The sequence below is a fragment of the Hemicordylus capensis genome, chromosome 3, assembly GCF_027244095.1.
Source record: "Hemicordylus capensis ecotype Gifberg chromosome 3, rHemCap1.1.pri, whole genome shotgun sequence".
Lineage (NCBI taxonomy): Eukaryota > Metazoa > Chordata > Lepidosauria > Squamata > Cordylidae > Hemicordylus > Hemicordylus capensis.
The window spans coordinates 133,314,846-133,328,708 of record NC_069659.1 but is presented as its reverse complement, the minus strand read 5'-3'; the positions used below and the strand labels follow the sequence as shown (position 1 = coordinate 133,328,708).

Below are 13,863 nucleotides of genomic sequence, written 5' to 3'. Positions count from 1 at the left end.
CCCGCTTTCTTACATCTCAGGTGTGTCAGGATCCTCCATGAATGATTACTTGAGGTTAATTATGGACTGGATGAAGTAAATAAACGGAAGCTCTAGCAGACAAGATGGAGATGCTGATCTAGGTATACAAGTGTGCTTGTTCTAGATGGTGGGGGAAATGATGCTAAAGCAGACTCACAACTTTGTGATGCTCCTGAATCTGGCATTGTTTCTGGATGCCTAGTGGCCACAGTTGTGACCAGGAACCAACTTGAACTTACACATCAGCTGTACCACTTCCTAGAGACTAAGGGCCTGGCCTTTCACTGGCATGCTTTGGTGACCTCTCAGATGTACTGTTGCAAGGTATTGTGGGACTGCCCTTGAAATTCTTTTTGTACAATCTAGCTTTTGTCTGGAGCAGATTGCAAAACTGATATAACATCAGTGGTGGTTGCCATTAGCTTGGACAGCTTAAAAAAGTGGTCTAGACAGATTCATGGAGAACAATTCTGTCTATCAGCAGTTATTCGCCATGATGGCTGTATGTTACCTCCAGATTCGGAGGCAATAAGCAGCAACTAGAAAGGGCTATCTGCTTATATATCCCACTTCTGGTATTCCCAGTGCGGTAGCTTCCCATCTGATTTTCCGCTGTAGAAAACAGGATGCTGGTCTAGATGGCCCTTCTTATGGTCTTATGTAATGGTTTTTATTTGATTTCCACTTGTTAACAATTGGTTAAATTCAGGGTGCTGTTGTGGACCTCTGAAACCCTTGGAATACCTTAGGAGCCCCTTTTCTTTATCAGTGTAATTACAGTGCTTCACTCTATTCAATAGTGCTAGAGGTAGGAGCCCATATGGAAAATCCAGAAGATGGTTCAAGTTCTGCCAAGGAAACCGTACCTCCGCCAAGACAATTTCATGATTGCATCCAATATGTTTATAATGTAGTTATGAAGGGCAGTGGCATTTTGAAACCTATATAGGTGTGGGGACCATGAAAAAGATCAGAAGCTACATTAATACTGTTGCAGCAGGCAGCATTGTGAACTGCTCAATAGCAACCCCAAAGAGGAACAGCTGGCTTCCCATTGGCAGTTGCTGCTGTAGGCCTGATTTGTGTTCTGTATTGTACAGGGTGAGGTTGGGGACAGAAAGCTACAATAATAAGTGACACGGCATCATTGCTTTAACCTCAGAAGACAGATGTAGCTGGTCATGTGATGCTTGTTATATAGAAAAGTAGCCCTTAACTCATTGTTTGTTAGATGGAGTTTTCAATGCAGGCTTTAACGTGTTTGTATTAAATACAGCTTTCATTTTAAACCAGGTTAATTTGAACAAGAGGTGCTCCTGTAGATTTCCTTAGAAAATAAATCTGAAGTTGCAATGGGAAATGAATAGAATAAACTTTATTACGATCATAGATCAGACAGTATGGGAAATGAACACAAGGCTTAGAACTTTGCAAACCCCTAGCTAACAAAACTCGAATTGAGGATCATTTACAACAGCAAAAAACATCACTAGTTTGTTACTTGTAACTAAAAAACAAATTTTTCATGGTGCCTCTGATCACATGACTGTATTTTGCATCTGCTCTTTTAGCCATAAATTAAAATCAGGAAATATCCAGAGATGATCTTGCACCCCCTCCTAATGCCAAAATAATAAATAAATAAATAAACTTTATGTGTTCGCCACCCCATAACAAATTGTTCTCTGGCTGGCTCACAACATTAAAACATCAAGTTAAAAACACACAACACATGATCAGTGTTCCCTGTAAGAGGGATTCCCAGATGCTGTTGACTACAACTCCCACAATCCCCAGCAAAAGTCCTTGCAACTGGGGATGCTGGGGGTTGTAGTCAACAACATCTGGGAATCCCTCTTACAGGGAACACTGTACATAACATAAATAAAATAAATGTTACATTGAACCTGTCACTGTCTGACCAGCTCAACAAGTCTCTATCTAACCCCAGTAGAGCATCCTCCAGTGGTGGTTGCTAGTGTCTGCCTTATGTGTCTTTTTAGATTGTGAGCCTGGAACAGGGGACCCTTTATATTACTATTGTTTTTACTAATAAACCAGCTTGCAGTTTTCAAACATTCCTCCTGTACCATAAAATGGCCATGTACACTCTCATCATTTGTTGCTAGTTGATGTCTAGAAGAGTGAAAATGTATGTGTGGCTCCAGCACTTAAGCTTCTTCATGTTTTTCCAAAAAATGTGAGTTCCATAGAAATCCAAAATGAATAGAAATCCAGTGAATTGAAGCAATATAGCTTGGTTTTTTTTTCATCATTCTGTGAAAGTCTGAACTTCCTGTCTGTAAAAGTACTTGAGCAAAGGCTGCCAAAGTTTGTCAGAAGGCATCATTTCCTGTGTTTTTCCAATGGGAGAGTTTTGCTTCACTTTCTAGAAGATTAATTATTTTTTCTGGGGGTTTTGACTTTTCTGGTAGTGTGGGCAAGGTCTGGAACCTACTGCAAAATGGGACAATGCTTCAACAACCTAGAACTGTCTGGCTTGGGACTTACAGGCACTGTGCAGCCAGAGTCCACACAACCCAGCTCTAGACAACAATATTGTATTTTGAAAACAACTCAACAGTAGCACATGACCTTGTGAGGAACATGGGGAAGAGTTTTGCAAGTAATCCTCCAGAACCTGTTAAATCTGATTTAAGCAATTTGAGCTTTGAAATTTTGGAACTCGGAAGAATGAAGTACGGTAGTATCTCCTCACTCCACCACCTTTTTGTAGATATGATCATGGAGTCCATTTTTTGTGGAGTTTCGCAAGTGGATTGGGCTGTGGTGTGGGTGGGTGTTTGAATGCTGGTGTCAATTTTGTCCTTTGTGTCACTTTCCTGCACATTTGTGGATTCTAAACTTTTAAATCAATGCAGGAATCAAATGCTTCCAAGCTTGGTAATTGTTTTAATGTGACATGCAGACAGGGTGAGTGTGTGCTGCTTTTATGGGACAGGAGAGATCTGCCAAGGGCATCTGCCTTTGATAGTTTTAATTTGGTAGATTAAAAATATCAAACACCTCTAAGAATGAGAGAATTGGGGCATGGCGCTTTCTCAAAATCTGCATTGCATTTTATTAAATGGGCAACATCTCATAAAGATGTGTGCAGAATAAAGTAGGGATTCATTTGAGACACATTGAAATAAGCTAATAATAATTTCATATCTGTGTTTTCCCAGTAGTATTAATCAACAGGGGAAAATCCTGTTTACTAAATGGGGCAGACCTACTAGTAGGATAAAAGTCTTCCCAGATTCTGCAGCTAAAATCTATATAAACTCTGTTTAAAACAACATGGTATAAGAGATTCTTCATTTGCTATATCATGGTGTAGAGTAATTCTATATATGTGACTTTATTAATGCTGATTTTTAAAAAAATCTGTATTGTTTAGATGTTGCATTCTTATGGCCTGATGGTTGAAACAGTACATTAGATTCATGCATGCATTCATTTCTAATGTCTGCCTGCGCTGACACTATTTGGGTAGCTGAAATGGGTCAGAAGGATTTTGGCTTTCTACTTTAAAGCAGGAACCTCTCCGTATCGGCCTCTCTTCAGGTTTAGTGATGCAGCTGATATTGTGCCACAAGGGGTGAGCAAGACCATACAAGTTTCACCACACCAAGATGCTGCAGTTCTAATAGATTCATTCAAGAAATCCAAGCCTCATGGTGTAGGGGAAGGTTATTAGTCACTCTGACTACAGTTCCTCATAAGGAATTGTAGTCAGATCTCGGATTGTAGAGAGACAATCTAGGGCCTGCTGGGGACAAGTGGCATAAAGCATTTTTGCCTGGTGATGTCATATTCACAGCATGGCTGTATAAGCACTTGGCTCCTCTGGTATAGGATTGTCCATTTTTTATTTTTACAAGTATACTTTCCCTTTTTAAAAAAAGAAATCCAAAGTTAATCAGGAACTCATAAACCTTGAACTCATTAACCTTTAAACATTGAAATTTACAAATATAATTGTAAATTTCCTTGTAACTTTTAACATAGTCACTGGTCTGCTGTCATGCATAAGGAACAACTACAATATTCTGATTTGTAGAGCGTTATCAAAAGAATGCAGCTTAAATGGGCTGAGAAGCAAACAGGATCTGCAGTCCTACCCTAGGCTGTCCTGAGCATAATGATTTGTTCGCAGGGGTATGCGCGGAACCGTTTTGCGTGGTTCAGTCCAAATTTGGGGCGGACTGCAGTCCACAAACCGGTCCAGTAAAATCGACCAGCTGCTTGCTGCCACGAGGTTGGGGGAAGCACTGTGCAGGCTTGCCGGTAAGTGCCTTCTGTTTTCAGTATTAAAGGCGCCTCTCTCCCACCGCCTTTTATTACTTTTGGACGCAAAGGGGAATCCTCACTGGATTCTCCTTTACAAGTGCTTGAGCCAGTCTGCAGATGAACTGGGTTTGGTCCAATTCAATCACAGACTGGACCCCTTTCGCCAGGTCCAGTCCATGGTCAAACCTGCCCAGTTCGCTGCAAACCGGTTCGATCGCAGACCAGTTCATTACCTATTTCCAGGTCCTAAACTCACTGCTAAGCATTTTGAATCTGTCAGAGAAACATGCCCCTGTGAAATCTGATCATTTGTAGAGATCAGAGATGCTGATGTAAATTACACTGCCAGAGAGCCACCTGCTATTTGCACGTGGGCATTGCTCATCCTTTATTATAGATGCTGCCTGTTGATTGTCGTAATGCTAAATCTGGCTATCTAGTTCAGAGACAGGATGGATCTGGGGCCTTAAGATTTCCAGGGGGTCAGTTTGTCCCAGCAACAAGGGACACTGCTTCCTTTGAACAGCTGGGAATTCTGATTATGATTACTTGCTATTGTATTATCTCAAAATATAGAGGGTAAATTAAAAGTCTTTGAGAAGACATTTGGGGGAGCATCGGTGTTCTCTCATTTTTTTCATCTGTGTGCAGAAAGAGTTTAGTTCTCAGTGGCAGTATCAAGCCAGTGTGTGTGCACACGTATTCAGAGTGGGACCTTCCTGATTCAATCTGAGCGGGATCTAAAATTAACTGAGCAGACATCAAAAAATGTGTGAGCTCACACATGTGTGCACGCTTTAGAGCCAGCGTGGTGTACTGGTTAGAGTGCTGGACTAGGACCGGGGAGACCCGAGTTCGAATCCCCATTCAACCATGATACTAGCTGGGTGTCTCTGGGCCAGTCACTTCTCTCTCAGCCTAACTTACTTCACAGGGTTGTTGTGAGGAAAAACACAAGTATGTAGTACACCGCTCTGGGCTCCTTGGAGGAAGAGCGGGATATAAATGTTAATAATAATAATAATAACACTGGGGAGCATATACATTATACTTAACATTATCATCCATGTTGCATTATTTAGTGTACTCATGCTCGTTGTATTTTCTATGAAAACAAAATGTAAAATTATTACTTCTTAAAATTACATTAGTAATGTATAAAGCTGACTTGCTCCTTCAGTCTTCTTGCTTTTAACACACAGTTTCTCTGCCCTGATATTGCTAACACTGAAAGGAATCAATGACTGGATTCAGTAATAGTCGGAAACCAGTTTCCAGCTATAAGAAGCAGCCTTGAAGAGCCCGTGCTGGGAGTGTTCCCCCTCTCTTCTCTTCTCGCTTTGCACACACACAAGTGAAAACTTTATGAAGAAACCACAGTTTCACACCTATTCTATCAAATTTTTAGTATATAATCAGTTAAAGTTTTATTGATAGTGGTTTTAATTTGGAAGCCACCCAGACATTTTATATGGGATGGTATATAAATATGATAAACACACAAACTTGAGGGATTTTTATTTTAGTTTTTATTTTAGTTTTATTTATTGTATTTCTATACTGCCGGATATAGAAATCACCAGACGGTGTACAAATTAAAACATAACAAAATATAAAATTGTTGAAATTCATAAAACAGATTAAATCTCAATAAATAAAAATACATTAACATTTAGATTTTAATTAAAAACCTGGGAAAGCAGGTACTTCTTCAGAGTCCTCCTAAAAGCAAACAGAGAAGAAAATGCTCTTATTTCAACAGGGAGCACATTCCAAAGCCCTGGGGCAGCCACAGAGAAGGCCTGGTCCTGAGTCGGCAGTAGCCATAACCGGAGTTCTTCAGATGATCTTAATAGGCGACAGGGTTTGTGACAGAGAAGAATTGTGAATTGTTTCATTCTCTTCCTTCCAGCTGTTTTTCTGCTGAAAATACATTTTGCATTTTAGCATGGCAAGAGCCATTTTGAGCAAATTAGCAGGAATGGAAAAGGTTAGCAGCCAACCCACATATCTCTCCCAAACCCGGTCTGTTGTTCTTCCACTTAAATCTGAAGCACTTTAGATTTAAAAAATAAAGCAGCATTCGGGAGAAATGCATTCTTCTGCATATTATCTGTAGTTTCAACCTTTGTCTTAAGCACTTTTTGATGCTTGTACCTGGCTTGAAGCCATGCTTAAAAAATATTTTAAATGGCCATGTCTGTTACATAACCAGGTCAAACACCAACTCTTTGTAAACTTCAATAGAGAATGCTTTATAGGTGGCATTAAAAGAATACACTTAAAACAATATGCCACACCTTATTTAAGTGTAAGCCTTGTTGAACTTGAATTATGAGTCTCCCCCAGCAACAAATCTTTCACCCTTCATTTCTGTAGATAATGAAGTGAAAAGCTGCAGAATTTGCTGGTGGTTGAAAAGTCAGTTTCAGAACTGTCAATTTGTAAGGATGATATTTGGCAATATGTAACTTTTCAGTTAGTCTTATGGTCTATTTTGCAATTTGCCCAGCTTTGCTCTGTGTTCACTCAATTGAGGTACATAGAAAGTGGCATGAGATGGGTTTCCATCTCACCTTCAGAAAGTTTAAAGAAATGTTAACATTATTTATATGAGGTAGTGCCTCAAATTTTGATGGCCTAAATCTATGGTAATGATCTGGTGACAGAACCAGTCCAGTATTATAGAATAAATAAGTAGAATATCGATAGTGCTTCTCTGAAAGGAAATCTCAGGAGGACAAGAAATTGACTTTCAGGTAGTGTCATAAAGAATGCTTTGCAGTTTGATATGGAAATTGTATCAAGAGCAAACAAGGGCTCTTTTACCAACTGTTTTTTGCTGGAGACCACTTTGGTGGTGTACAAGTGGTCCAAGGTCCTAATGTCTGCTGCCAGAGTGGAGTGTTAGCAAGCCCCAATACCTCAGTTGATGTACCCCATCTGTACCCCATTTCACCTCCAGGTTGCCTTTCACCTCTAGGTTGGCAATAGGGGTTAATAGGCATTAAGAAGCCAGATTTGGCCCTGGCCCTCCAGTTGCTCATCCCTGCATTAGAATATTAGCATTTTAAAAATCTGTGTGATGCCTGTCTGCATAGTTAACAGTAGTACTTAGAAGAAGGAGCCAGAGCCCTCTGGCACTTAGGAAACAGAGAAAATGAACAGGAATAAGAGCCATACTGTGAGCCTTTGTTATACTTATTTACATACTACCTCTCAACAGAAAAGTTATAAAGCTGTTTACATAGAGAAAAAGAACAATAATGGTTCTCTGTCCCCAGTGAGGCTCACAATCTAAAAAGAAGCACAAGGCAACAGCCACTAGAGGAATGCTGTGCTAGGCTGAATAAGGCTAGTTGCTCTCCCCCCTGCTACATATAAGAGAATCTCCACTTTGAAAGGTGCCCTTGCTCATTTAGCAGGTGTATATTGTGATCATTCATTCATTCATTCATTCATTTTATATACTGCCCTTCCTAAATGGCTCAGGGGAGTTTACATTAAAATCACAAACACATAATAAAACAATTAAAATTACCCTCTGCTAACTTGGCAAAGAGGCACCTTTTAATGTGGTGATTCTCTTTATTGAGCAGGGGGAGAGTAACTGGCCCTATCCACCCCCAGCACAGTACCTCCAGTGACTGTTGCTGGTGTTTATCTGATAGGGCATATTGAGGAAGCCAAGTAATGAAAAGTAAGGCGAAGACAAACTGGAAGGGAGGGGATAGGATTTAAGAAATGAAACAAGTACATGAGTAGGACCTTCCAGAACTAGGCCTGGGTCATAGGAACTAGTTCTAGATTTTATTCAGCTCCTGTTGCTTAATTGCAGAGTACAATACTGTATATAAAGACTGACATGAACTCTATATTGGACAGAAGGCAGAAGAACAGGATATTGTTAATAGGACAAGTTGGGTATGGGTTGTGCCTCATGCAGGTGGAGTGTTTTTAATTGAGAAGAGGACCAGGGAAGGGATGGATGGCTACTTATCTGCTTGGTTTGCTTGAAAATAAAGTTTTCAAAAAGCAGTTGCATTGTGTTTGCTTGTGAGACATGGGACAGCTTCATGGGACTCCAGATCAGACTATCTTGATTGGTTGACAAGGCTGGTAGTCTCTGCAGTCCAGCCAGCCAGATAACCGGGATACTTAAGAAAGTTTATAGGAGCACAGTGTACTTGTGGAAGGCTTCTTCTGTTCTGTTCTCTACTTCAGCTTCTGACAGCTGAAGATGTTAGGGACATTCAATGCATTCTGCTTGTAGGCAGAGTTTTCCTGTAGCCAGGGAACATTATGCTTTCAACACTTCTGCCTGGAACATTATACATCTGTACATTCAGGTTAAAGGACTACCCTTGGCAAGTGGAGCTGGTGATCCTTTAACCAGAGCATTTCTTGAATGCAACAAAGCTACAGCACTGTCTGTTTGCAGTCCACATATTACATATTCAATATTTTTAAAGCCTTTATTTTTCCCCCTTTTTCCCTGAGTGGAAAATCTGGTCAGAAAAGTTCTTAAGCCCTGGAGATTCAACTAAAGCTCTGCTGTGGTGATCTTGCAGTATCTCCTTCCCCACACCTTCCTGTAATTTTGTTGTGCAGCTATGGGTGGAACCTTGAGTTGAAAGTGGCTACTGAAGGCATTACTTGCTATTTTTCAAGGCTGCATACAGCAAAAGATAGCTGTCTGACTCATTTGTGTGTTTCAGCATTTTTGTTGTAGGTTAAGTAAGAATAGAACAAAACTTATTGCCAAAGTGCTTCCTGTATCAAAGGGCTCTTAGTTCGGTTGTTTTTTAAAGTATTTGGCACTTAGAATATTATGAAATAACAGATCTTTCTTTTAAATTTTGTTACGCTAATAGAATTTGAACTCTATTATATAATTTGGAAATAGTAATACAAGATATGATGAAAAGCAGTACCAGAGAGATAGTCTGGAATTTGCGAATTTGCATAAACAGTCAAAAATCACGTGAATGATTTGAAAAGAACTGTTGCTCCTGACCCTCTTCTTTCTGCAGTGTAAAACTTTGGTCTTCAGCAGTCATGAAACATAACCTGGTATGACTGCATGTCAGCCACTGGAAGAATTCTGTAAGCCAAGGATCATGGTGCAATAGCATTCTCAAGAGTTCGCAATCTGAATGGGGTACTTATAGGGATTTGTTATGTTTTCAAGAGAAGGGCTGTAAATTAAAAAATTTAAATGAAGTACAAAATTTGTTAATAATTGGTTTCAGTATCATCAGCAAAATGAAATTTATAAAAAGGATCTTAAGGTTGGGTTTGTGGATCATATGTCGAGATTTGAGAAGGAGCTGTGTGAAGATGATGAAAGATTAGTCTCTAAGATGTATAAGTTGTTGCTTTTGGAGGAGACAAGAGATGAGGTGGTTAAAACGACTATGATAAAATGGGCTCAAGATGTGGGTCATAATATAGATATGGCTGCTTGGGAAAAACTATGGAAAACTGATTTAAAGTTTACTGCATGTTATACTTTAAAATAAAATTATTATAAGATAATATGTAGGCGGTATCTGACACCGAAAAAATTAGCATTAATGTATAAAAATGTTTCAAACAAATGTTGAAAATGTGAACAGTGTGAAGGAACTTTTTTCCATATGTGGTGGTCACACAGGAAAGCAAAGGCTTTTTGAGATATGATATACAATGAGTTGAAGAAAATCTTTAAAGTGACATTTCTTAAGAGGCCAGAATCCTTCCTGCTGGGAATAACTGAAAGAGAGTTCTCTAGAAGAAACTTAAACATTTTTAATGTATGCAACCACAGCGGCCAGGATAGTATATGCACAGAAATGGAAAGACACTAAAATGCCCTCAAAAGAAGACTGGTTGATAAAAAATTTCGAATATGCTGAGATGGCAAAGCTTAAAGCACTTATAAGAGATGAAAATTTGGAATGTTTTCACCCCTGCTAACTGGGCAAAGAGGCACCTTTTACCGTGGTGATTCTTTTTATTTAGCAGGGGGAGAGTAACTGGCCCTATCCACCCCCAGCATTATTATTTATTAATGTTTTAAAGAAGATTGGGAACCATTTTTGCTTTACTTAAAGAATTATTTTTCTAATATGGACTTTTCAGTAGGGTTTGAAATATAGTAATAACAGCAGGTTGGGTTGGGTAAAATCGAGTAGTGTATGGACTACTGTATGTATGTTTTGAATTATTATAGCAATGGTTTATATGTATAGTTATTATGAACCGCACAGATAGGCAAGCGGGAAGTCAGTATTTACCTATGTGTAGAATTAGATAAATGGATGTAATTTGAATGTAAAAGCTATTGTAAAATCCAATAAAAATTTAAAATGCAAAAAAAAAAAAGTTCACATGTTTGCGGATTGTTACAGGACTTGATGTCACAACAATTTCAGAGACAAATGAGGTCCTTTCTTTAAGCTCTCCTGGAAAGATCAAGTGCTTAGCTGTACAGCTCTAAAAAATGTTTGGAAGTGCGATTATGCAACACAAAGCTTGATATCTGAAGTCTTCCACTGAACAGAAATCTGTGTCTAAATCATCTTCTTAATAAAGATATAGGAATGCCATACAAAGAAAGAAATGCAGCCTGTGGGAATTGGCTGTGTTTTGAATGTGTGCATTTCACTGATACAATAATTATGCCAGAGGGCACTTGAATTTTGCATATTGCTTCTCTTCTTTGAGTGGGCTTTTAATAATGTGTATTTCTTTTGTTCCAGCTCCCTGTAAATGTTCATTAATAGCACAACGAGCAGAACTCTGTACAGCTATGAAGAATTATCAACAAGCCCTTTATGATGCAGAGGCACTTTGCCGAAATAAACCCCATTGGCCTAAGGTATGTAGTTTACAAATTGCCAAAAAGGAAACTACTGGGGAATAAACTAGAGGCTTAGTGTGCATGTGAGAACATTGGGATTGCTTTAAACGCCATAAAAAGTTAGGAATTTTATACTTTTGCATGAAAAATGAATTTCATGTTGGATGAAAAGTGAAGCCCATTCAAGAGCCCCTGGTGGCGCAGTGGTAAAACTGCCGCCCTGTAACCAGAAGTTTACAAGTTCAATCCTGACCAGGGGCTCAAGGTTGACTCAGCTTCCATCCTTCCGAGGTCGGTAAAATGAGTACCCAGAATGTTGGGGGCAATATGCTAAATCATTGTAAACCACTTAGAGAGCTTCGGCTATAGAGCGGTATATAAATGTAAGTGCTATTGCTATTGCTATTGCAGCTAGTGTGAATTCTAAAGGTAAAGTGTGTCATTGAGTTGGTGTCGATTCCTGGTGCCCACAGAGCCCTGTGGTTGTCTTTGGTAGAATACAGGAGGGGTTTACTATTGCCTTGTCCCACGCAGTGTGAGATGATGATGCCTTTCAGCATCTTCCTATATTGCTGCTGCCCGATATACGTGTTTCCCATAATCTGGGAAACATACTAGCGGGGATTCGAACCAGCAACCTCATGCTTGCTAGTCAAGTTATTTCCCACTATGCCATTAGGTGGCTTAGTGTAAATTCTACTGACTGTATTTCTAGCGGCCATTTTCCTTACTGTTTTGTTTAGGCTGAATATTGGTTAAATCTGTCCAAAGTACATCCATTAAATGTCTGCATTCAAACATCAGCCACTCCTCCTAATTAGCCCAGTTCTTATAAAAAGCATTTGTTGGCATATGGGACTTTGTGCTCTGCTTATTCTTGGGATGAGTGTGCAAGCAGTCATGTTGTTCTGGCCAAGCAAGATGCTGCAACTAGTAATAAAAGCCCTGTTCAGCTACTATCTCCATTTTTCATATGAGAGAGAGAGAGAGAGAAAAGAAGTAATAACTTGGCTTTTGATATGGATGAATGCAGCAAATATTTGCTGGTTCAGCAATAATAACAAGCCATAGATAGTCCATTGCATACATTTGCCTTGGGTTCATATGTTGTGCATCTGCTTTGCACAAAGAAAAATTTAGAACTTCCATTCTTGGTTTGCCACAGACTGCAGTTTCCCATATTCAGACAAAATGGAAAACTGAGTGTTGTTGCAAATTGTGAATGGAAGCTTCTAATCTCCTACCTTTGCCTAATAAAGGAGAGGGAAGTGAGTGAGCCTGAGGCTCACATATATCAAACCATGGCTTATCATTGTGTCCAGATTGGACCATTGGGAACCACTTTGATCACTGAAATAACATGGAAGTTAGAAATGAAGTTATGGAAGTTAGAAATGAAGTTCCTTCACAGTTGTTTTTCATGGAAGTTAGAAATGAAGTTCCTTCACAGTTGTTTTTCAACATTCAACTTGGATTAATCCTCCCCAACATTTTCCTTTCTTGTGAAATGTTAGAGCTTGCATTCTGCAAACATTGACTTCACTTCATCTGATTTTCCTTATCTTCGCTTTTCCCTCCATTGGAAAGAATGGAATACTTCATACATGTATGCATTCATGTTCCATTTTCAGCCAAGATTAGCACCATTACTTATAAGAAACAATAGGTTGACTGGAAAATACAAAGTTCCTGTCTTTGGAAATTGTAATGTAGCAAGTGTCTTATGTGTGTGCATACAGGGTCATTATGTGAAAGCACAAGCTCTTTCAGGATTAGGAAGGATTGAAGAAGCATTGAAGGAGTTTCTTTATTGTGTTGCCTTAAATCCTGAATGGAGCTCAATGAAGATGGAAGCCCAAAAGGTATACTATCTTACAAAGTTTGTATCTGATCAACATAGTATGTTTTGGCATGTTTTTTGTTATGCTCTGCAACTAAATAATGTTTTGAGTAATGGGCTCTATTAGTGTGTGTGTGTGTGTGTGTGTGTGTGTGCAATTCTGATATTAAAAAATACTAATTCAGTGCAATTTTTACCAAGCAATGATCTTGCTGTCTCTTTTAAACAGCTTGTCATACTAACCATTGGGAGCTGAGAGCTCTAGTAATTTCATTATTTTAATAAAACCATAGCTGTTGCCGTTTGTGGGATTGCCTAGGATTTCATGCATTATTCTAAAATAATGGTCTGCAGTTGGCAGGCTTCAAGCCACATTCAGCCTGTGAATCTGCCAGGGCCCTCTGTTCATCAGGCTCTGCTCATGGCCCCGCCACTAACAGAGATCCAGTTGGCAGGGACTAGAGACTGGGCCTTTTCGGTTGTGGCCCCTTGGCTTTGGAATGCCCTCCCTGAAGAGCTTCGCCATGCTCCCTCCCTCCTTCAGTGTTTCTAAAAAACATCTTAAAACACACCTTTTTAAGGAGGCTTTTTAATGCTCCAATTTTTTGTTATATCTGGTAGGTTCTTTAGCTTTTTATAATTTTCAGTTTTTAGCTTTTAAAATATCCTTTAATTTGTACCTAATAATGATTGTGGCATTTAATCTGAGAACTTTTTTGTTTAATTTAGTTAATTGTATTACTTTTATTGTATCTTGTATCTATCTTCTTGTTGTGAGCCATGCCAAGCAGTAGTGCACTGGAGGGGCGAACTATAAATATTTTAAATAAATTAATTAATAAATAAATATCCAACTGGGGTG

At 39.1% G+C, this 13,863-nt stretch overlaps 1 protein-coding gene across 1 annotated transcript in view; it reads left to right on the top strand.

Annotated features, from left to right (window-relative positions):
* The window catches only part of LONRF2 (LON peptidase N-terminal domain and ring finger 2), a 62,092-nt gene that overhangs the window by 26,528 nt on the left and 21,701 nt on the right, over window positions 1-13,863 (top strand). The window contains exons 2-3 of the mRNA XM_053311662.1: window positions 11,061-11,179; window positions 12,901-13,023. Coding sequence (XP_053167637.1) covers window positions 11,061-11,179; window positions 12,901-13,023 — 242 coding nt within the window. The remainder of the gene's footprint in view (window positions 1-11,060; window positions 11,180-12,900; window positions 13,024-13,863) is intronic.